Below are 24593 nucleotides of genomic sequence, written 5' to 3' on the forward strand. Positions count from 1 at the left end.
TGGCCTTCACAGTATAAACATTCTGCTTCCATTTATTCTTAAACTTTTTTTATTATTCTATATGCAACAAGACATTTTTTCCCATTTGTGGTTAAAGGTCTCCTGGTTAGGTTTAAACTTGTCACTTGTCTGAAACAGACCAACCACAGTGTGATGGGTTTGTTTCTCACAATGTCAAACATGGCTCTGCTGGGTAGGATTTGTAGTGGCACCACAATACCAGTGGTGCTTCATGTTAGGAAAAGAATATGAAAAGCAATATAGAGATGAAAAATACTGTTGGTGTTAACCTTTTCTTATTTGGGCATAGAGAAAAAAAATATCAAAGGTGTGCTTACATTTATTGCCTCTGAAAATTTTGCCACCTGAAAGGTTAATCAAATAGAGGGCAGGATTTACCTGAAAAGACAGAAATGCACAATAAACCATTTTCTATAAAATGTGTAAATCCATCAGTAAATATATATGTGTGTGTGTGTGTGTGTATATATATATATATATATACACATACACATCACAGATTTATTGCACTAATACGGAGAAGGAATGGAGAGCGCGATGTGTGTCAGTATCTGAGCTGTCAGGTGCCTGATCGGTTCAGGAAATGCTGTCAAGCAGCTGGAACGGACTGTCACCTCCCTTTTTTTGAAGGGCAAGGTGATTATTAAAGCTTTTTTTATGTCAGTCTTTTTATAGTGTAGACGTTATGACACTAGAAAAAAATTGCCATGAACAGGTGAGTAATCTCATAAAAGGTGAACCTGTGAAATCCACAATCTTGATAAAACCATAGTGTCTCAACGAGATGTGAAAATCTTCTCTTGTAATCTATAGGTAGCATTTATAGGGGGCTGGGTGATTTGGGGATACGTCTGGGGCTATTTCTGCATTTTCATTTGCGTGGACAGACTTGAAATAATATTAACTTTCTATCTACTCTTGAGGTACACAGTGGTGTTATGTGACAGGGACAGCTACTAACTGATTTGTACATTAACTTTAGTAAATGAACTTTCATCCTGCGTCAGAAGGCACTGACCTTTGTATAGACTTTGGATGAGGTTTACCAAGGTAAAGAAATGCTACATTTATCGTAAATATGCAGAAATCACAAAAATCCCCTCAAAACCCGTGAAATCCTGGAAGGACAGTGTATTGTTTGCCTTCAAATGCTGCAAAGGACATTGGACGTTCTCTGAGTATGAAACACTCATTGGCCCAGAAAATGGCTTTAAATTCTTCCATTTGATAAAAATGACCCAATGTTGTATTTTATTGGTTTGAACATTTATGGCAGTGCCCTATGTTTTCCATCTGTTGAATTATGTGCAGAGTTATAGAGCGATTGTCTTGCAATGTTCCCCTTTTATAGTTTTCATGGGGCTATGGAGGATTTTTGGGACCATAGGTTCAATGGATCTGGAATGTGATATTATATTAGTGGTGACAGAATGAGCTGAACTTTGTAGAAATGCTAAAACCTAGGCGTGTCCTCATGTCAGCTTTCCACCAAATTGCCGCAAGGCATTAATCAAGGTCTCCTTAAAACACCCATTATCCTGACAGAGTGTGTTAAACCTGAGCAGGACCATAACAGCACGGGATTGGTGACCACTGGACCATTCTAGAAAAGAACAAGATTCATGCCGCACACATGCTGCTACTGGCAAATGGCAGCTTTCAGCTTGGCTGGGACTAAAGAGACCTTGGAACAACATGCAGAGGCGAGCTCACCAGCTGCTAGCACCAGAGAGAGAGAGAGCGAGAGAGGGCCAGTCCTTCAGCACTGGTTAAAACTGATTTCCAGTTGGGCTGCAGCAGAAATAGTCTATAGATCAACATTTGACTGAGCACAAGTTCCTAGCATTAAATTTCCAGCTGTAGTACCTGCCTTTCTTCGCAGTCACATAACGTTCTAGCACAATATTCTCTCACACACGGCTTATATAACTGTGTCACATGACAAGAGCACACACATATTCAGTCACACCAAGCTGCAGTGGGATACTGTGTTAAGGTCCACCTCACTTGCTGAATGGTGTAACGTGAGAAGTTAAGCTTCTTTAATTCTGTAATAAATGGGGGGTGTCAATGGACAGTGTGTGGTCAAATGGACAGTGTGTGGTCCTTTTTTTTTTTTTTTTTTGCTAAACACACCGGTGAGACTGCTGAGAGACCCAAACATGGATAATCCTACATTGGCTCTTCATAATATGTTATGAAGAGTTGTAGAGATAAAACATCCTTGGCTTCTCCTCTTCTTTAGGTGTCATTATTATGCTCAGAGATAGTTTCAAATTTTAAAGCCTACTACGATGTTTTGCACACGGCAATTTAGCCTCTCGTCAAGAAAGACTGGAAAAATGAAATAAGAAATCAGTTTCGCTGCTCTTTTGGATCCAGAATCTTTGTATTCTTAAATTATTTAGTACAGATAGTTGTATAAGCTCGATCAGCTCCAGCTGACTCCAGAAGGCCAAATATGGACATAGCATTTCATATTTATATAACTTTGCCCAGTGCATCTGCGGAGCTCAGGTTCTCTAAATTATCATAAATGTCTCCACTCTCTCAGATGAGTAGGATGGAGCATGCATATGTTCTGAAGATGCTCATTCCGGACAAAATGAGACCGAACTTGCCACAACCCGCATTTCATCACATAAAATTTCAAATGCAAAAATAAACACCTTTGTGGTCTTCCTTAGTATATGAAATGTCATATTTGATAAAAAACTTGGGGCCATCCAAAGACATATTTGATAAAAACATTCTGCCATCCAAAGACACACTAGGTGTAGGTGTCTGTGTGTGTGAGAGAGATGGTCTGGCATCCTGCCCTAAGTGAATCCCCCTTCACCCCCCACCCACAGTGTCCTAGGATGTGACAACAGTGACAACTTGTCTCTGAGTAGGACTAAGATGTGTATGAGTGGTGAAATATGCCTCTTTAGTTTTACACCTTTTCTGATATTTTATCTTTTTTTATCAAATATAATCTCACATGAGCATTAATATGGCATTAATATTCAGCCTTATGCACGTGGACACACACACAAAAATAACAAACCACATGCATTTACCCACAAGTCAACCTCAACATATATTACATTTTTATCACCAATAATTATTTTTCAAATATTAGGATTTGTGGCAAATTGTATGCATATGATGTTGTGGAATTAAACAACAGTGGCAGTGATGGCAGAGTTTCATGAGTCTGCCATTCTTCACCTTTAAAATCCCTGTGCGCTCGATGGCACCTCTAGCCGCAGAACGGTGGAGGAAGAGGAGAAAGAGGAAGAGGAGGAAGAAGAAGAAGAAGAGGAGGAGGAGGAGGAGGAGTATGGAAGAGCTCAGCCCGTCTCTGTTCATGACTGAATGAATGGAAAATGCGTCCGATGCTGAAAATAGTTCCCCGCTCAGCGACCGGAGGCGAGCGAGCAGCGTGACACCGTCCGGCAGCCAAAACACGGCGAGGAGGAGCAGAGACCGCCGCCGGACGCGAGAGAAAGCCGCGGCGACGACGGCGGAGTAGTAGTCGCTCCGCGGGAAGGAGGGAAGGAAGGAAGGAAGGAAGGAAGGAAGGAAGCAACAGGTCCCCGGGCTGAACCCCGACACGCCGGGCGCGCTTTTGTTCCACGCACGCTGCCCGAGACGACATGATAAAGGCGCACCGACCGGCCGACCGCTCCCAACCCCGAGCCGAGCGGCCAGCTGTTCCCGAGAGGCTCCGCGGAGACGCGAACCCACAAGCCGAATGGTTCCGGGCAAGTGGACCATGAACTCGGTGCTGCACAGGTCGCCGCAGAAGAGCTGGCTGGGACTGCGCCTGCGGCTCAGTGAGTACACACACACACACACACACAAAAAAGATGACTTTTAAACCAAACGAACTACTTAATTAGCCTAAATTATCTCGACATAATTACCTTTCGCACCTTCAGAGAGGTCCAACATGCTAATATAACACTATAACACGTATTCACCGGCACTTTCACACAGAATGAACCATCATTGCACTCGGTGTTTACGCACGTATATCACCACAGCATGTGAATATTGTCCTCTAATATCTGAATACTCGTGGTCCTCATCAGCTCATTAGCATCTGAACGAACGAGCTGACTTTTTATCTGTCTGGTTGTGTGTCCGGTGCTCATTGAAAGTAAAGCGTGTCGTCTGCTTCTGAACATCACCCTTGGTGAGCAGTGGGCAGCCGTGACCGGTGACTCGGGGACGGGTGACTTCGCTCGGTGGCACCTGGCGACGGGATACGGGCCCGGTCCCCCCACTGCCCCACTGTCAGAGTTGTTAGGTCGTTTCCCTGCCAATTTTGATGATGTGTGGGAAGGGGCTGTGGCTTCATCCATCTTGGTCGCCGGCAATGTCACAGTTGCTGGTTTCAGTAGTCTCTCTGGAGCAAAAACGAGAAATTATAAACAGCAGAAGTGGGCCTTCTAATCCGCTCGACGTGTTAGTCATGGGGTTTCATGTAGAGTCTCGGGGCGACCGTTGGCAACATCACATCACATGCCAACAAGCATGACTACCATGGAGAGGACTGCCATTGGCTCGATGGTACTCCCAGACTACTTTTTCTTTTCTTTCCAGCAACGTTCTGCTCGCGTGGTCAGATGCTTTCTACGGATGGAACTGAAAGTATTACTTAGTGATGCTTAATGATTCAATTTGTCGCTCGGTCTCGCTCTTGTGCCTCCTCTGTCACTATACATGCTCGTCCACTCGGCACTCAGCTCCCGCCGCTCCCGCCTAATATAGCATTTATATCTTCAGTGGAACTGAAGGTTTCTTCCTAGCGATTCAGAAGACGATGTCGGTGATCATACGCCATGCCTGAAATCTAATTGGAGCCGCTTGTTGAGTGCGGGGGAATGTGTCAGTTCCGGTTCGGTCATTCTGATCAGACTGGCGGTGCAGGGACTTGGTTCGCATGTGATTGCATGTGCGGGGGAAGAAAATGGCCTTGGCTAGTCATATTTAACCCCAAACCGTGTCTGTGCACGTTTTTATTTTTCTGCCCGATATTTTCCAGCCTTCTAGAGCTGGGAGGTTTTATTAGATGTCTGCGTGATTCACAACGCGTTTAGTCACTGCTCTTTTTTTTTTTTTTTTTTTTTTTACAAGACGGCCAGAGAGCAAAATTTGATGACATAATTGGGTGCCGTTGTCCTTTTATGTAGCTGCCACCTTTATCTTGAGGAGTCACTTGTTCTTAATGGGACTTGATCTGCCAAATCCCTCACACATCTTTTACATTTATTTATCAGACACCCTTATTCAGAGTGACTTACAATCAGGGACTGCCCCCCTGGAGACAGTCAATGTTAAGTGTCTTGCTGAGGGACGCAATGGGAGTAATTGGGATTTGAGCCTGTGGTTTTGGTTTTCTGGTTCATAGGTTAGTATGAACTGGTTTGTAGGCACTTTCCACATATTGTCTCTGTTAGAGCAGCGCCAATACTTTTTGGTACCTTTTTTTAAGCTTTCCTTCTGTCAGATTAAACCAACTGCAATGTAATCACCATTCAAAACACTTGCAGTGGCATTCGTGCAAAGACTAGATTAGTAGAAGCCACCCAGCAGCTCTGAGCGCCATTAAGCCAGGATGTACATGCACGGCTTTAACTTCGGTGAGGGCCCCATATCTTTGCTCTGCTGCACTTCACATGAGGCAAAATGGGAAGTCCGTCTCGTCTCTTAGCATGTGTACTGCAGGATGGGACGAGCATATATAATTTATTAATATAATATATTTAGCAGCTCCGAACATAAAGTGAAGAGTGGGGGGGGGGGGGAAACTGCAGGAGCTGGGCCTGCTACTAGCGGCTCTAGCAGAAACACATGCTGTTTTAATCAGGGAGCAGATGTACTGTCTGGTGTGTGTGTGTGTGTGTGTGTGTGTGTGTGTAGGGGCCCCAACCTTGTGACCGGTTCCGTTTCTGACATACTAGTTAGAGTCTGTCCATTATTAGGCTTTGCTTTGATCCGGACGCCACCCCACCCTTTTCTCTCGTCTGCAGCTGGCCTGGTGTTCTGCCAGTCGCTCCTTCCACCCCACCCCCCTTAATCAGCTCCTTCTATAAGGGGTAGAGTTAGACAGCTGTTGCTGTGCTGTTTTTTTTTTGCCAGTCATCTTATAGGCTTTCAGTTTCTGACCAGAGGATTGGTCCTGGCTAGATATGTTATTATCACGTTGGTCACTGCTGTGTGGAGAATGGCCCTAAATCATCTCGCCTGCAGTGGTGCTTTGAGATGAGAGGGGACTTTGGTGTACAACCCTATCTGTAACAGCCAGGGTGGGTGTTAGCAGATATCTGATTGATCATTTAAAAAAAAAAAAAAAAAAGTCTTCTTTATTTTCTCCCTCCACAAGCTTCAAAATCTCCATAAAATGAATAAATAACAAATTGTGTCTGTCATATGTATCACAGGAAACAAACAAAATACAGCCATTCAGACTAAACTCAAAAACACTTCAACTAAGGAATAATATACATTTATTATGTACACTGAATTTATGTATATTTACATATTTGACTTTCAGATTGCATCAATTTTGTTACAATTTTGGCTAGCATGTGGGGAATTGGAATAAATAAAAGTCAATTTTTAAAAAATGTTTTTTTTTTAACCTCAAGGCATTTGTGTGGTATTTCCATGGTGAACAGGTGGCCAGCTATACTGTAAATCTTTCACCCAAACAATGCGCAAATCCCTCTTTTTTTACCGTAATCTGTTTAGTGGTAGTCGGACTGAAAACTCTTTAAAACAGCCAATCGGAGCTATGTGTCCCTCCGCTACGTTTTTTTTCTCGAAGTTCTGCAACTGCACGTCCAGATCCAACAGTGAAAAGGATTCTGCGAATGAACTTGTCGCTGCATGAAGAGTTGCTCATCAATTGCTTCATCGTCTTCAGATACTATAAAACGAACATGACTAATGTGCTGATCTCACCGTGAGTCGGTTTGGTCTCCAAGTCTACGCCGTCAGTGAATGATGGTGACGTGCGAGCTCGCTGACCCGCTCACAGCTGTGGGTTCCCCACTCGCACATTGTCCCCTCCCCTCCATTAATCTTTCTGAAGGCTATAATCACATGAAGGGACACATTTTTCTTTGTCCCTGCTGTATCCTTAATGACAAATCCAATTAACATTGCTCAAGGGGTGAGGGGGTTGGCTTTTTCCTTTTAATTGGAGTTGTGATAGAGTTACTAAGAGAGCAGGGGGTTAAGACCGGAGCTGGGCCTTGGCTGGTTGTAGCCTGAAGGCACTTGCAAGAGCCAACCAGCTGTGATGACTAGAGCCAAGTGTTTTGAAGCCTGTGACCAGGGAAACCATTAAACCAAACCACTGGGAATTTAGTAGAATGGAAATGCTCTGTTATATACCAATTCACAGTCGACAAAGTGCAGTGCTGCGTGCTAAGCTTGGGGGCATATTTGGCTGGTGTAAGGTCAAAGGCGTCCTCTGAATTTGTGCTTGCCAGTGCTTGCATTGTGTCTTGATCAGGCCTTTGAAGTATTGCTTACTGGAGGAGGTCTATGAGATGGATCTGTGGATCATTTAAAAAATAATAATAAAAAAAAAAAAAAACATGCAAAGAGACGGTGCTAAAAGCAGCTCTGCTGTTAATTCTTTTGTGGTCATCTTTTGCTAAAGGAGTGCCTTGCCCATTTTAATTTGGCCGTGTGGCTTGCCTCTCCTAAGTGCTCCCATCAGATAATTATAAGGACGTCTCCTCTGAGGTTGCGGAGTTGGACTTCCCTCGTGTTGGGACGCCTGCTGGAAAATTCAGTTCACCTCAGCCAGTAGTTCTGAATCCCTCCACCCTGCCCAAATCACTGTTTACAAGCCTAACGACCCCCCTGACAATAACTATACTTTGGTGAGATGAGGAGTTTTAATTTATGTGCCGTACAAGGTACAGAAGCCCCCGGAGTCTGTTATTGGCCTATCGGGTTGGATAAATGCTGTTTGGGAGTTCAGGCGTAGGGTTTTAATTACAGGATTCGCTAAATCAGCACACCGGGGGGGTTGCTGACATGTATTTCTTCTGCAACTAGAGTCTTTAAAATTACATGCCTGAATATAGTTTATTGTTGTCGTGGGATGACGCACCATTTAGCAGACCCTGCTAGGAGGTGAGATATAACAATAGAAAGCTTACTTGGTCCTACCTGAGTCTGCAGCAGCAGAAGAACTTGGTCTTTTTTTTTTTTTTCGAAAGGATTTGAACCATATCTGGTGTGTTCAGTATTTAAACAGCATGGGTGCTGGTTTTAAGCTGGTGTTAAGCACAGTAAGCATGGGCCTTGTTGTCTACTGTTAATCATTATGCCGATAAGGGGGTGGGGATTCTGCAGTATTGGTAATTAGGTTTTATTTTCAAGGAAATGTAATTTGAATGCAGAGATTTTAAAAATTCAACAATGTTCTTGCCCTGTACCTAGGGATATAAATTGAACTGGGACCTCTGATTGGCAGCAAATGGATCTGATGCCTATGAAAGGGATGTGGAGACCTATTCATACCAGTTTTTGCTCAATTAAAAAGTTTTGTTTGAACTTTGAAATTGGAAGCAGGTTTGAGTTATAACATGCTTCTCAGCGTATGCAAGCAGATGCTGTTGGTGTCCACCTTCTCTTTGTTGGAGCAATACACGCCCACCATCACAGAAAGGGAGGATGGGGACACCCTCTCAGCTACAGCAAATATAACGTGGGCAGAACCATTTCAGATTTGCTTTACTTTACTTGCAAACACTGTAGAAACACCATGGACCAGTATGTACTTTGTTTTTGGGATTCGGTGGAAATCTTGTGTGGTGCAAATTAGGAGTTAAACTGATTGGCTTTTGACTGCTAAATTTAGCCTGGCCCTGCATTGCAAGCCCCGGGGTGCACTCCTGTCAATAAACACAGACACAAACACTTCTTCTAGTCTCAGCACTCCTAAACACACTGTCACACCTTTACATGTTCGTCTGAAGTTGTCTAGTGCAGATATGTCCGTCTTTTCATTGCCTCGGTCATTACAGAAGTGCAGAGGAGACCTTTTTTAAGGAACAGATTTAAGACAGTCTAATTTGTCAGGATATTTGTTGACTGGATTTCACAAGTTTGTAGACCTGTTTGAAGTTACTCCCTGCTAGGAGACCCCCTCTTGGATTACAATGTACCCCCCATCAAATACAAGCATGCTGATGTCTGGTTTGAAGCGTGCCTTGTTACTTTGCTGGGCGGCCTGACTCTTAATTCTATTCAACTTCGAGTGCACAGGCGAAATTCCTCTTCTCCGCTCCGCTTCATGCATCCGCTCAAATTCTAGATTTTTCTTCCATCTCCTGTTCTAACTGTAGAATGCTTGTTTGTTTTCTCTACTTATGCTTCTGCCGTCGGTAGCGGTAAAGCCCCGTTTATTAGTGAAGAATGTAGGTCAGTGACTAGTTTGACTGTGAAGATGGCAGAATTAGAAGGGCACGTTCAGACTCTACGCATGTTTAGCGAGGCTGAGGCGTTCTTAGATTCTTACCTCTGTCTGAACGCAACTCAGGCTGCTGTCTGTATAAATAGTCTGGATGTGTCACACATTAGCTGCCCAGAGACAGTGTATATTGTAGATATTCCTGACATGCCCGGAAAGTTAGTGTTTAGATCTCCGACAGCTCCAGAGCCTGAGCAGCGAGGCACCTGGGTGACTGAACAGTGACCTTGTCGTGTTCATAACGGCACCGCTCACAGTTTCACGTTTCTAACCAGTTCTCCCCATTAAACCAAACTAGTGCTCATAAATGGTGATTTCTGCATTCCTGCGGCTAGAGCGCCTCGCATCAAATCAAATTCAAAAGTGCTGGCAAATAATAAGCATTGGTTTTCTAAACCTAATTCATGTTGGCACTATGATGCACCAAGAATAATATTAAAGAGGTCAGTGAGCTTGCTAAAAAGATGCCGAGGTCAGTAATCTGCTCTGGTCCCATCCCAAGCTAATGTGGCGCTGAAATGTAGAGTAGAGTTTTATCTTTGAGGGGAGGCCTGGACTAATTAAGAGAGACTGCATTGTGAAAATGATAGGGCCCCACATTCTTTTATCTTCTGACCAGGACCTTATATCTGTGCTAGTGCTTTTAACACTATAGACCATAACATTCTACCAAATCGGCTTGAAAAGTTAGTTGGAATACGTGGGACCGCCATCTCCTGGTTCAAATCCTACTTATCGGATTACTTGTTTGTTTTTCTTGGGCAGTGTTTACTCTGCAAAAACCAGAGTGAAATACGGGGTTCCACAGGGCACAGTACTGGGGTGGTAGTAGCCTAGTGGGTAACACACTCACCTATGAACCAGAAGACCCAGGTTCAAATCCCACTTACTGCATTGTGTACCTGAGCAAGTCACTTAACCCTAAGTTTTTCCAGGGGGACACTGTCCCTGTAACTACTGATTGTAAGTTGTTGTGATAGAGTTAGGCAGATAGGCAAGACGTGGACTGACAGAATATAGATTGCAGTGTGCTGGTTCTTCAACTGGTCCTAGTGACTTGTCATTTGATTGTCACCTTCAAAATATTTCCAGGACTGCATACTTTCACTTAAGAAACATTGCTAGAGTTAGGAAGTTTCTTTCCATCTCTGATGCAGAGAAATTCGTTTGTGCATTAATAACATCTAGATGGAATTACTGTAATTCTGTGTGTTCTGGTTGCTGCTTCATTGTATAAACTTGAGCTTGTCCAAAACTCTGCAGCCAGGGTTCCTACATGCACTAGAAGGTATGATCACATTACTCATGTATTGTCTTTTTTTTTTTTTTTTGCATTGGCTTCGTCAAGATTTTGCTTATTACGTATAAAGCTTTGCATGGTCTTGCTCCAGTTTATCTTGGTAACCTACTAGACCCTCATCACCCATCACAATCTCTTCGTTCTCTGGGAGAAGGCTTCCTGGCTGTCCGCAGTGTATGCAAAGTCAATGCTGGAAATAGAGCATTTGCTTATACAGCCCCAAATCTTTGAAACAATCTTCCGAGGAATGTATGAAATTCCGACACTGTTCTATTTGTTAGTCGCTTTGTGGCAATGCACTTTGTAAAGAGCGGCAGATAAATAAAGATTGATTGATTGATTTGATAAAAGGGAGCAGTGTGCACAAAGCTGTTTTGGATTACTACCATATGTCTGTAAAGCCTCACTCTGAGCAGCGAACCGACTCCTCTGCGTGCCCTCTAATTTCTCATCCCAAAATTGGACATCTGGGCTGCTGTGGGTGACGTCGCTGCCTGGCTTCTCAAGCCAGCACAGTACGTTCTCACAGTAATTCACCTCTTGTGTGTTCATGCTCGGGCACGACGACTAACATGCAGCCACCCTGCAGCTATCTTCTTGATGCCCATGCAGAATATAATTATGTGCCTATAGGTCTAAACAGTTCATCCTTTCATATTGTGTGCTACTTAACGGCAGCAAAAGCAAAACAAGAAATTCACAATTCTACATGAATTCTGTTAATGATCTTACTAGTCCTCTAATGATCTTACGACCTTGTATGGGCATACAGCAATGCACAGGGTGGGCACCAAGAATGCCCATGCATCAAACACAGAGGACACCATTTTCAAAGCAGTGCTAAACAATGCTACAAGTTGGCCTTTTTTTCTTTTGTGCAGTAGTGGCCTAGCGGATAAGGAAGTGGACCCGTAATCAGAAGGTCGCTGGTTTGAATCCCGTACTGCCAAGGTGCCACTGAGCAAGTACAACCCCCACGCACTGCTCCTTTCATGACTGCCCACTGCTCACTTAAATGCAGAGGTCACATTTCTTGGTGTGCACTGCGTGTTTGCGGTCCATCATAATGACAACAACTTCACTTAAAACAGTCCTTAGGACCTACATAAATATAAAAGCAACAAAGAATCATGCTTGAGCATGTAACATTTTGAGATTACTTTAATAAGCAAGAGGTTTATAGTCACTTTGGGTGAGGTTTAGGTAACCTCTTTAATATTTTTCTTTATTTGATTCGAACAATTTTAACCCCTTCAGCATGGGCATGAGGAAATGACATCATGTTGGACGTTTGGCTCAGAAGCTTGTGTGAAGAGCTGCTCTGGTTTGTCTCTTCAGCTGGAATAATTGGGTCACTGTCACAGTCTAGGATGTGTACCCCTCCACCCTGTGATATGAATGGGAATGAATGCATATAAATGCAGCGGTCAGGAAGGCTTGCACTGTTTGCAAGCAGGACAAGGAAACTTGATGGTCTGTGTAGGATGTGTCTACAAGAGATCTTTGTGTTGCCCCCGTGCGAAAGCCATTGGTCCAGATGTGCTGTCCCATCATGCACTTCAGTTTTTCATGAATACAGTATTTGTCTGATGGAGTGGGCTGTATGCCTCCCTGACCACCGGACCCCCCTCTGCCCCCCTCTCCCACTCAGGCTCCAACATTGAGCTGCCTGTTCCTCTCAAAAAAAGTAATAAAACGTTCCTACAGCCTGGGAAGGCAGAAGTATAAGTTTGCAGTAAACTGGACCTACTGTCTTTGGTGCTAAGAGATGAGTTGAGAGACCTTTGGATTATGGATTATCACAGAAGACAGCACCTGGACTGTGTACTTCCTCGGTCACCGCTAAGTTTGTAAAACTTAAGGACAAGCAGGAGAGATGCAGGAAAGAAGTAGTAGAAAAACAGCTGTTGTAATTGAAAAAGAAGTAATGCGTCTTTAGTTTTCAGGCTGTGTGATGTTTTTGTTTTTTAAGAAGAAGAAGAAGAACTGCATGTCATATTGGCTCCTGGCAGACCTAGCCATTCTCAGCTGGGGCGCAGACCTTGTGGATCTGGTTCAAAGCAAAAACATTTAATGGATAAGAATAGATGAGGTAACCACGCAGGTGCTGTTTTTATTGTGAAATAACTTGCCATCGATTTCAGTGTTTTAGGGAACGGGTGCTGGGTTTAGCACGAATTAGTTATGGAACTCATCTGTGCCTGTGTTGTGGGTACCAGATTTGGGGTGTGCTAGCATTAACGTCTTGGGGGACCAGCTGTCGCAATGTCCCTGTTTTGGAAGAAACGAGGGTCGTACGAGCTGGTGGCTTCACCCTCATTCCTGGAAGAAGAACGGTACTCATGGTCGTCCTCTCTGGATGTCATCTATGACCTGTCTGGTAAGATCTTGTTACAAGTTGCTGCCACTTGGACTGCTACCACGTGTACTGCTAAAGATTTTGAATTTTCTAAAATGATCATGTGCAAATGGAAAAACTAAACATCTAGATGAAGAGTTGTTTGTTGAAGTTAGCATGCTAAAGAGCTAACTCATCTGGTCCTGTCATCTAATACCAGTTTGTAGCCCAAGATGTGCAGAAAGGGTCAAAGTGTGGGGGGGTGTGATTGCCATTGCCACCACTTCCCCAATTAAAATGCGCTGCTTGTGATTTGGGCTAAATAAGAAATAAATGTTGTTGTCATGATGAGCAACTCTAGTGTTCCTGTCAGTCAGGCTGAACATGGCAAACACAAAAATGTTATAAGGTTGTGACTTTGAATTCCAGAGTTAGCACGTTTAGGTGTGGGTTTCTTACGTCTTTCCACATCAGGTGGATTGGTCACTCTACATTGGCCAGTGTTTAAGTGAACCGAGTGTGCGTGTGCGTGTGCGTGTGTGCATGTGCGCACGTGCTGTCCTGGGATTGGCTTCGGAGGCTGCAAACCAGATCTGGATTCATTATGAATAAATTCAATAAATTCAGTGAGTAAATTCAATAAGCTTAAATTTATCATGCCAATATATTTTGTACATTTATATTTTAAAATGAACTTAATTGCAATAATAAACCAGTAATAAACCAGTAGCACACACATACACAAGCACGCACGCACGCACACATACATACACACACACACACACACACACACACACACACACACACACACACGCACACCTGTGCCATGTGATAACCACTGCTATGCTTTGTGGTTATCCCTCTTGCATTCCTTAGGCTGTAATCAGTGTGCTGGATTGATGTGGGAATGTACAGTACTGTACCCTAACACTCTTAATTCCATGACCCTGGGGTCACGTTACATAACCATTAACACTGTGTGCCTACATTACTGTACGGCTCCTTTATCCTCCATTTAGGTTCAAGTGACTATAAACATGCCCCATCTTCTGTCACGTTACATATGGCTGCACCAAAAACACAGTTAAACCCATAATATAGTCTGCACTGCATGAACTGGTCACCAGGCCTGATTATACATTTAGCTGCTTCCCGTGACCTCTTTGAAGATTAAAGAGAGGAAGGAAGACCGGAAATAAGTGTGGACCGCATGTCTGAATGGGGAAAACTGTGAACTGCTTTCTTCTTTTCAAGTGTCAGTACAGTGCAGTGCAGAGTGTCAGTAACTACAGTGAATTATTTGTCAGCACGTTTTGGCAAGTAATTAGAGGCTTTAGAAGCCTGGTTCTATTTCAAATGTTGCTAAATCAGATCAGTTGAAAATTACAGAATTAAGCAAAACCAGGTATTTGGTGGGTGAACTTATTTTTTCTAAAGTGGAAAATTGCACTGTCAAGTGCTTCAGCACAACATGATAAAGAACCACTGATCTGTCTGTCCACAGTACCCTGACTGAACCATGGCCTCACGTAATCTGCAGAATTTCATCATGTTCGAGTTTGTGTTGGAGGCTTGTGGATTTAAAGATGGATCTACGGACTTTCCATCATGATGTGAATACGTCCTGGGGTCTTCACAATACAGAAACTTTGTACGATTTGGAAATCAAAACCAATAGAAAGAGTGTGATTTTTTACACATTTCACAAACCTCAGCAAGCGGGGGGGAAGGACCGTTCCACCAGGTAGAGAAATGCTTATATGTATGCTTTCTTTTTTTAATTTGAGAGAAGATCACACTTCCTAATTCCAGCCGCTCTATTGGCTTAAAGCGGCCTCACCCATAGCAAGCAGGTGCATGTGCTGTTTTTAGGAACACCTTATAATCAGGCACTCACTGAGGCATTTAAACCAGGGTGACAGGTCTGCAGCCAATATTACTGTCACTGGTTTAAAAGGGCTCTGCCTGGCAACCATGGTTATTTGATGAAGCCGCATGCAGGCAGGGTTGAAAGAAATGGGTTGAAACACCAGCCATTAATCCTGAATCTGCAGTGGTGGAGAACTGGTTGCATTTAACAGTATGGGATTGCGCTTTACCCAGTGTCGCATGAATGCTTAATCTTTAAATATTCCTAAAATCATCATTAACCTAAAAAATACCATTACGTAACATGAGCTTTAAAACATGACCTTATAATCGGCTTAGATGAGCTTGTGTATGAATGTTTTGTGTAAACTCTTGACCAGTTTGTGTGTGTGTGTCTCTCTCTCTCTCACACTCACACACTCACACACACACACACACACACATATGCACACACATCCAATGCTGAAAGGGTAACTTTGAGCTGGGTACCCTCTGTGTATGCCCACTGCCCTGTAGTTACCTGTTGCATAACTGGCCCGATACTCACATTATCGGACAAGAAGTATAGACGCTAGGGTAACTCAGACCTGGAGGAGAGTCAAACCCAGGCACGGGGCATTCCTCCCATTCCTTGCAAGACTGTCTGTATGTGAGAGAGAAATTGCTTATGAGTCCTCTGGCAACCTTAACACAGGATTGCCACAGAATGGATTTTTTATTATTATTATTATTATTTTGGCTGTGTGATGTCCGAGACTTACAAGGTTCAGAAGTTCAAACTATATGAAATATTCCCATCTTATCAAAAGTTATGATCTAAAATAGTGCTGCACGATTAATCTAATCGTAATCGCGATGTCAGCCTGTGCGATTACTTGAATGCAAAAAGCTGTGATTTAAATGATTAGTACATGGATTGGATCGGATATGTTGCCGATCCCGGATATGTTGCCGATCCATTTTCTCATTCTCTCAAAGTTTGCGAGCTGACTGAAGTCTCACATCTCGCGTCTCACATCTCAGTCGGATGTGACGTGTTTGGTCACATGACTTTCGATTCGGAGACATATGGTTAGATGGCGCATGACGTGCTGCAGCGTACGTCAACGTCGCCGCCATATTGCTATAGGCTCTGCTGTGGCGTGAAGCATATACATGTCTATGGAGAGACGTGCATAAAAATGCCTCACTCTTGTGCTGCTTGGGGCTGTACAAACCGCTGTACGCTCCAAACCAGATCCCGGGGGATTACATTTCATAGGTAAGGCTGGACATTGTTTTGAATATATTTGGCCATTATAAAATCCCGTTTTATAAGTCTTAACCTTAGCTAAGCTAGCGAAGCTATGCATTCCTGTGTTCAAATCAGCCTCCAAACAACGTTTTGGCTAAACGTAGGCATTAACTATTTAGATTGTTCTTAGCTGTTTAGTTAACTTTTCTCAAACTTTGAAGGTTTCCTAAAGAAATTCACCTCAGTTTACAAATCTTAACCTTAGCTAAGCTAGCAAAGCTATGCATCCTTGTGTTCAAGTCAGCCTCCAAATAACGTTTTGGTTAAACGTAAGAACTATAATATGGGATTTTGTAATGGTCAAATATAATCAAAACAGTTGTTTAGCCTTACCAGGGTTGTAGTTCGACAGTAATGTAAGAGTTTATGTGATTTTATTTAATTTTGTAGAATATTGTATTTTGAAAGCACTGGGCATTTCAGGTTGTTATAAGTAGTTTGTATGTTTCACTTTGAAATTAAATATTTCACTATTAGTATGCGACTTTTCATTGATATACAAGCAAGTGTCCTTTATCACATCGCATATCGCAATATTGATCTCAATAATCGCAATATGTCTTTTTCCCCAAATCGTGCAGCCCTAATCTAAAATGTTTAGCACCTGAAGTGAAATTTCTTACCATATTTTATTGGATTATTTGAATGGTCAATGTGTTCATTCATTGGTTAAAGATCCTATGAATTTGACCTATTCAAATGCAGAAAACAATGCTTCGGTAAATCTGTCTCCGTCAACAGTGGCAGTAATGATTTGTTGAAGGTCATAGAGAAGTTGTGTGTCTGCATGTGTGTGTGCTCTTATTTCACCTAGCCTTGGTAAGTTGATCGAACCATAGCAAAAAAATACATTTAATGCAATAGAGAGTTGTCTCTTCAAGCCATGATAAGATGATGAATTTGCTTATCTCAAAGGAGAAAGCTGACCCCCTTTTTAGTGTTTCCCGATCATTGTCCTATTGTCGTGTGTGTGTGTATACACACACACACACACACACACATGTGTACGTGTGCATGCTGGAGAGTGTTTGTTTTGGGCTTAATCAGCAATGCTGAGCAGAGGAATTCCTGTGCCTGTTACACACACACACACACACACACACACACACACACACACACATGCAGAGCCAGTAAGGGAAGAGAAGGAAGGGAAAGTGAAGTTGTTGTTAGTAGGATAGAGTACGGGATACTTGTTTTCGAGGAATCTAGCGGGTTTCTGTTACCCTGCCTGTACGGCAGGCAAAAAAGTAAGGTTGATTTTTAGGAGGTGACTGGGACCAGCTAAAATAAGCAGCTTTTAAGACATTTGAATTTTAATACAATGTATTGTAATAAAATGGATTAATTGTTAATTAATACATTGTTAAATATTCCATGACTCACCCACATTTGACATTTCTGATTGATTTCGTATAGCATAATCAGGGAAGAACTTTGATAATTCACTTTTGTAAATTTGACTTTGTTTTAGTCTGTTGGACTAGCACAGTGCTAGAAAGGGGATCCTGTGTTCTGATCGTAGAGGCAAGACTTTTATTCCATAGACTTTTTCTATACTGGCTATTTTTTCCCCATCAGACAGCTCTCAGGGGGATTAAAAAAAAAAAATAAGTGAGACTAAAAAAAAATAATAAAGGCCACCCTGTATTTTGCGGTGTCTGCCTGCTGGTGTCCCGCTAAAAGTCGTGGGCCTCAGTGATTTACTGGGGCTGTGTAGAGCTCTCGCATGATCTTTTGGGCTTTGAGCATGAACCAATCTGAGGCTTGTGTTGGTACTTTTAGTGCTTGTTTCCTCTGTTTGCTTCCTGTCGTTTTTTGACCCAATTTGGCATTAAAACTCACATCACGTGCATTTCTGTCTGTATTAACGCTGCTTTTCTGTTGATTTTAGATGAAAAGCCAGCGCAGGAAGAGGAGAATGTATGGTGTCAACACCCAGCCTGTGTGGACCGACGCCGCGCCACTAAGGTACACAGCAGCTTGAATGTCTTAAGTGACACTTGTACTTTTCTCAGCCTGCTTTTGATTCCTACATTTAAAATATTTAAGTTTAAACCTTTAGGCACTAATGAAAATTAGCCTGAAATTGGTGCAGTTGTATTGCTTATTAATACAACCTGAAAATAAGCATGACAGAGTTGCATTTATTTATTTATGTATTTATTTATTTCTTATTGAAAATAATTCTTGTTTTAATTGGGGTTGTCAGTGTGAGGATCGTTATGACCCCCCCCCTCCTCATCTGGCTGTTTATTGCAGTTTCACAGTCAACCAGAAGGGGGAGGTGGAGTTTCAGTTCTTAAAGCCAGGGGTTGAGATCTCTTTTATGTGAGAGTGGTGATATATTATTTTCTGTTATTCTTTTGATCGTGAAGCAGAAGTCACCTTGGTTAACCAAGAGCAGACATGTCATCACATCTGATTGTCTTCATTAGGAACAATGTCTAAACACTAGGAAGGTTTTCTGTCTCGTGTAATGTCCCAAATGCCATTACTTAGCAGTTCAACCACAATGAGTGGCCAGGTTTGTCACTGTAAAAATATCTAGTGACAGAACATGCATTTTGTGTGAGAATGAGGGGCTTTCTGGATTTTCCTGTCATGTTTTTCTTTTTGCCCTCGCATGATTCAGCATCAGCCTACATTTATTTTTCTTTTGTCCTGTTAAAGGCCAATATATAGATTAAAGCTGGTCAATGCATTGAAAATGCAATATCAGGCAAATCACTTGCCATGCCAACTGTCTTCTTCAATAAATCTAAAGAAAAACTTTGATACTTTAAAATTACTGTGTGTGTTTTGGGAAGCAGTGCATGATGACACAGAGCTGTGGATCACTTCCTCCACACACACACACACACACACACACACACACAGTCACTGAGGATCATTACTTTCTAGTGGGGGAGTTTTTTTTGTTCACCAGATGCGTGAGCATGTACATGTGTATCTATCGAGATCAGAACGATTTTCCCCGTATTTGTAGATCTTGACAAGCATGACAAGCCCCGCCTCAGTGGGTGATATGACCTAAAATGGTTATTATGGTATGTTTCACTTCACTATGATTTGTAATATATCACTTTTCACAAGTTTTAGGTGTCATCCCAGGGCTGTTTCAGATTGTGCGGCCAAAATGTACTGTGTTCTTCACCAAGCTTCTCAGTCATGTGTGTCTGTTTGAAAATGACGTATGTGTCATTTGAACCGTCCCTTAAACTCCTTCCCTGTCCACCTTCATCTATATGTTGGGATAGTCTCTGGCTGGGACGGATTTTGCATCCATGCCATAGGTCAGACTAACACAGGAAGTGAACCAAAAGCAGCTGCCTTTATTCATTTTAAGCTCTTAAATATTTCTCTGGCTGTGATAAACATGTTAATTTCGGCATGTTTAATACATGGCCTACATCTGTGCCATCTTTCTTAAAGCAAGGCAGTTCCCCTGGCCTCCACTTCCCCTTCGTATCATCACTGTCAGGATCGGGCATGGCCTGAAGGTGTGGGCCGCTGTGGCAACACGCCCCACCTAATACAAACATGCCATGATGTGGAGTGTGGAGGCGCGAAGGAAGATGAGAGAAGATTTTTATTTCCGCCTCCTCTGTCTCTGCCTGTATAGGCGTGCCTGTGCGAGGGGGCGATCAGATGTTGGCAATAGTTTGCGGTGGGCAGCTTCTGTCAGCGGTGGGATTTTCACCTGTCTGCCAGCTGCGCCCCGTTCCTCAGAACTCATCTGCGTCCCACTGCTTTTTTTTTTTTTTTTTTTAAACTCCGTGTTCAGTGATATCTGGCTTTAGCTGGACTTTACATTCCAAAATTGTGCTTGTGTTTTGCTTCACTCGTTTCACAATCTAAGATCTTGGAATCCAAGGTTTCTTTTTTATGTTTTCCATCTGCTGTTTTAATGCGGTTTTTGTACGCATGTTGTATTTGTTATGCCACTTGTTCATTCATTTATTCATCCCTGTGACATTCTTTTTTTCTTTCTTAATTTCCCTGACATTCACTAATGATAAACAGTCAAAACTTCTCAAGTGTCTATGCAAGTGTGTGTGTTGTGTGCATGGCTTGTGTATTCGATTCATAAACAGGAGTACAGTGTGTGTGTGCGTGCTGCCTACTTCTCTCGGGGTTCCACTCAGTGAACTGGTATGGGGCTCTTGGAGGCTCTTGTCCTGAGAGTGGGCTACTAGGGTCCTGCTGTTACATAAGCCTGCTGTCGGATACATTTCAGCTTAAGGAGACAACCTAATGGTGCAGTCGGCGACCGGACAAGTGGCGTCTGGGTAGAGACTGGAGACAGCATGGAGCGGCCTTTGTTGTTGCGTAAGCTGTGCCGGAGTGCGCGCACACACACACACACACACACACACACACACACACACACACACACCCACATCCAATCCCAAATGTTCAAGAGGTCTCTGGCTGTGCATTTTCTGCTGGGCTTTGATTGGATTTACGGGGCGAGCATGTGTCCGGAGAAGAACCTCAGTTGGTTGTTTTGCAGGGCTGTTGTTTTAATGACTGTCTCCCTTCATTTTTCTAACGATTGCGCCTCAGTGAAAGGAGGTTCGGCCATGTGCAGCGTCCTTTTTAGGAACATGGGCTTTAACCTGTGCATGCAGGTAAAGAAATGACCAAATCCCCTAATGGAATTGCGAGCATGTTTTCCTGTTTATTTCTGAGGAAATCAGGAAATTGTTTCTACGTAACACAAGCATGGTGACTGTAGGATGTGGTTGTCTGGAAGTCTATGGCAGGAGCTAGCAGGCTGAGGCAAGCCAGCTACCATTTATTCTAACATTATTACAGACTCATTGTACGTCATACTTTTTCCATCAACCTGAGAAAACAAAAGCCCAGTTAACCTTGCACAATCCCCAGAAGTTTCACAACTGTTTTACAATTTCTGACTTTTACTTTTAGTTTCCCAAATCTACAGTAAAGGTGAAATGTCCTATAGCTCAGACACTCAGGATATACTGGATAAACACTGGACAAAGTCAGGGGAAAGAGGGGGAAAAAACTGAAACAATTAACCATAATACTTCCAGGTAAACAGTGCAGTTATGACCAGAACTAGTGGTAATTTAAAGCAATATCCTATAATACTGGTGCAATGTTTTACATGGCTTTATTAATGCCGTGCATCATTTAAAAAAAAAAAAAACTTATGAATTCTTAACTCTTGACAACCCTAGAATTATTTGTAATTAACATTTTAGTGCTGTGTTCTTCTATTTGTAAATTGGAAAAAAGAGAGTTTTTTTTTTTTTTTTTTGCAAGCCTTTGTAGCCACTGTTGGTGGATGTTGGTTTAATAAAAAGCATGTTTAGTTTTGTTTCAGCAGATAATTTAGCTTATCGTTAAGCAACTGTATCCCATTGAGGGCCCAGACTGTATAACTAATGTTATGAAGGCTGACCAGCTCTTCTCACTTTTTGGCAATAACACTTCAATAAAAAGCATCTGTAGATTGGAGATTTGAATCATGACCCCAGCGATTCCATTTCAAAAACTGCTGCCTGCTATTTAATGCTTGTCTAAACATGGAGCCTAGTTGCTCATGTTTGGTTAAGGGTCTCGAAGACTCATTTTTGGACCGTCTGCATCCTTTAGAATTCAGCCTTTTTGTTTTAGCATTAAATGCCCTTTGTTTTGCCACTAAGCCAGATGCTTTATGTGATTTTCCTCACAGGTGGTGTGGTAAACATGTCAAGCTGCTATCAAAGAATGCACCTTCTCCTCACAGATCCCCTGGCCATTGTTTTTACTTTTGGGAATGTTCCTGGAAAGATCAGTTGGAGATATCTTTGGAAATGCTGGAGGGGGAAAATCCCATCTCACCAGTTTTCCTAAAAAGTTTTTTTTTTATGTTTGTCGACTTTGAGAGCTGTGGCTCTCATTGATTTACATTAGGGTCTACAGCACACACACTTAAATGTCCTTGTGATTCCTTGTGAGGCCTTGTAGGCCTCTCATTTAATGTATCTTCACGCCTATTGGTTCTTTTGTTCTGCTTGTGGTTTTTGGCCTTATTTGGTTAGGGCAGCCACGCAAGTCCCACAGCCTTGTTATATGATTTGATTTGAAGTCTGTTTGATATACCTGGACCACGGTAACCTTGACCTGTGGTAGGGTTCTGGTTGTTGTGTAAGTAAAGCGGGGAGCGGCTGTTGCTCACATGGTGTTTGAGTTCCCTCCTATGAAAACTAATCTAAGCAGAAGTGATATGCGGTGTGCTCTAGAGGAATAGGTTTTGGCACCGCCAGCATTGTAGATGATCAAAAGCTCACTCTCCCAAAAACCTTTTGGGGCTTCTATCTGATCCCCCCTGGCCATTTTGAAGTGTAGACAGGTGAAGCTGGTGTCTCTCCTCTTTTGGTTGTGTGAAGACTGAACATTACTGTTAGTGAGACACAATATTGTCTTGTTGGAATCTGCATCAGATCTGCAATCGCAAAAAAACCACAGCTAAGCTGAGCGGGAGAAAGATGGTAACCAATCAGAGCGCACGATAAAGCTGATCGGCAGAACCGTATAGGCGAGCGTGAGGAAAGAACATAAAATATGGATGCAGGTCAAAATAAAAATGATTTCGTGCCAAAGAGAAATTCAACGTCAGTCGTTTGGGAGTATTTTGGATTCAGGAGAGAGGATGTGTCACAGAGCAAGGTAACTTGCAAGACTTGTGAAATGATTATTCCAACGAAACGGAGCAATACTACAAATCTGTTCCAACGATTAAAAACACATCATAAAAAAACTGCATGATCAATGCATGTCGACAAAGACCATCGAAACAAAGAAGACAGCCCGACCAGACTGAACAAGTATCCATTGTTCAAGCATGTTCAAGCGCCGTGCCTTATGAGAACGGATCAAAACGGCACAAAGAAATTACAGACACAATCACCTATCATATATGCAAAAATATGATGCCTGCGCACATAGTCAGTAAAGACTGCTTCCGAAGACTAATTCAAACACTTGACAAAAGACACCAGCTGCCATCTCGCACTCATTTCTTGCAAAAAACCTTTAAGAGAGAAATCAGTTTTTTGGTTTTGATTTATGTTTGTTTTTATTTATTGTTATGACTGGAATTGAGGTTAGTTAATCTTTTTTCCATGTCTGTTTTTAAGACAATTTATTACAGTTTTGTTTATCAAGCAGTTAGTACTACTATGTACAGTATGTTATTATTTAGAGTTGAGGTTAGTTAATCTTATTTTATGTTGTCTGTTTTAAAGACAATTTTACTACAGTTTTGTTTATTAAACACAATACTATGTTATTTCTTTGTGAAATGTTTTATGCACTTCTTGTGCACTGAATACATTTAGAATGTATGTAGCTCATTTGAAAAGGCAAAAAATGTTGACAAAATCGCAATATGATTATTTTGTCCATATTGCACAGCCCTAGTCCATAGGACCTTTTTGCTGAATGTAGGTTCATTTTCTTCATTCCTTGATCTTTTGATGAGTGTGATGTGATTTTTCCAAATGAGCTGATGAAAACAAAAGGGACAAACCTGGAGCCTGTATCTAGAGTCTGTACCAAAGTGAATGTGCAGACCTTTAAAAAAAAAAACAAAAAAAAACTAGTTACTGAAGCTTCAAATGTATTTCTGCCGTGCAGAAAGCTGTGCAGTTTTTTGCTTAACTGTTTAAATCAAATGAGGTAATGCTGTCACCCTTAAACCCCACGTTTCAGGCTTTAAATGCTTTCCGGATTTTATTGCTTAAGCAGGGGGTTCAGGAGGATCATGAGTGTGACCTGTGTCTCCACCCATCTGTCAAATCTTTCCGACATCCCTGAATGACCCTCCTGCACTTTTTTTTTTTTTTTTCCTCTCTGGGCAACATAAGGCAACCCGACCAATAAGCAAGCTATATGTGGACATCCAAAATTTGAGAAGGATTGAGTTTAAAAAGATTGAGCTGGGAGTCCTGCAGTGTTCTCACCATTAAAACGCAGGAGACAGGATTTCCGCTGATCGTAAATTGAATTTAGGCATTAAATATCATTTAAAAATTACTAGTAATTCTTAAATCCAGAGTTTAAAGGTCTTAACAATACTGCAAACCTAATAAATAAAAATAAAAACGCCCATAATGGCTCACAAGTAACAATCCAAAAATATTACAGTCGTGATCAGAGTGTCTCCCTGCAGTTCAGGTAATATGAGAGTATTAACATTGACAAAAGCTACAAATTAACAGAAATTTAATATATCAAAAAATCTATTTATTATATATTAATAAAATATATT

General features: G+C 42.1%; 1 protein-coding gene across 4 annotated transcripts in view; it reads left to right on the plus strand.

Moving 5' to 3' along the window:
- The first annotated feature begins 3311 nt into the window (after positions 1-3311).
- Positions 3312-24593, plus strand: part of LOC114798303 (pleckstrin homology domain-containing family G member 5-like) — a 52215-nt gene continuing 30933 nt past the window's right edge. For 2 of the 4 annotated variants that reach the window (XM_028993877.1, XM_028993880.1), the window contains exons 1-2: positions 3312-3842; positions 18201-18277. In XM_028993877.1, the coding sequence (XP_028849710.1) occupies positions 3761-3842; positions 18201-18277 (159 nt within the window). In that variant the 5' untranslated portion in view covers positions 3312-3760. Of the gene's footprint in view, positions 3843-12517; positions 12901-13027; positions 13189-18200; positions 18278-24593 lie in introns of those variants that run through there. The other 2 variants (XM_028993876.1, XM_028993874.1) reach the window with 2 other exon arrangements.

Source organism: Denticeps clupeoides, chromosome 10 (genome assembly GCF_900700375.1).
Source record: "Denticeps clupeoides chromosome 10, fDenClu1.1, whole genome shotgun sequence".
NCBI lineage: Eukaryota > Metazoa > Chordata > Actinopteri > Clupeiformes > Denticipitidae > Denticeps > Denticeps clupeoides.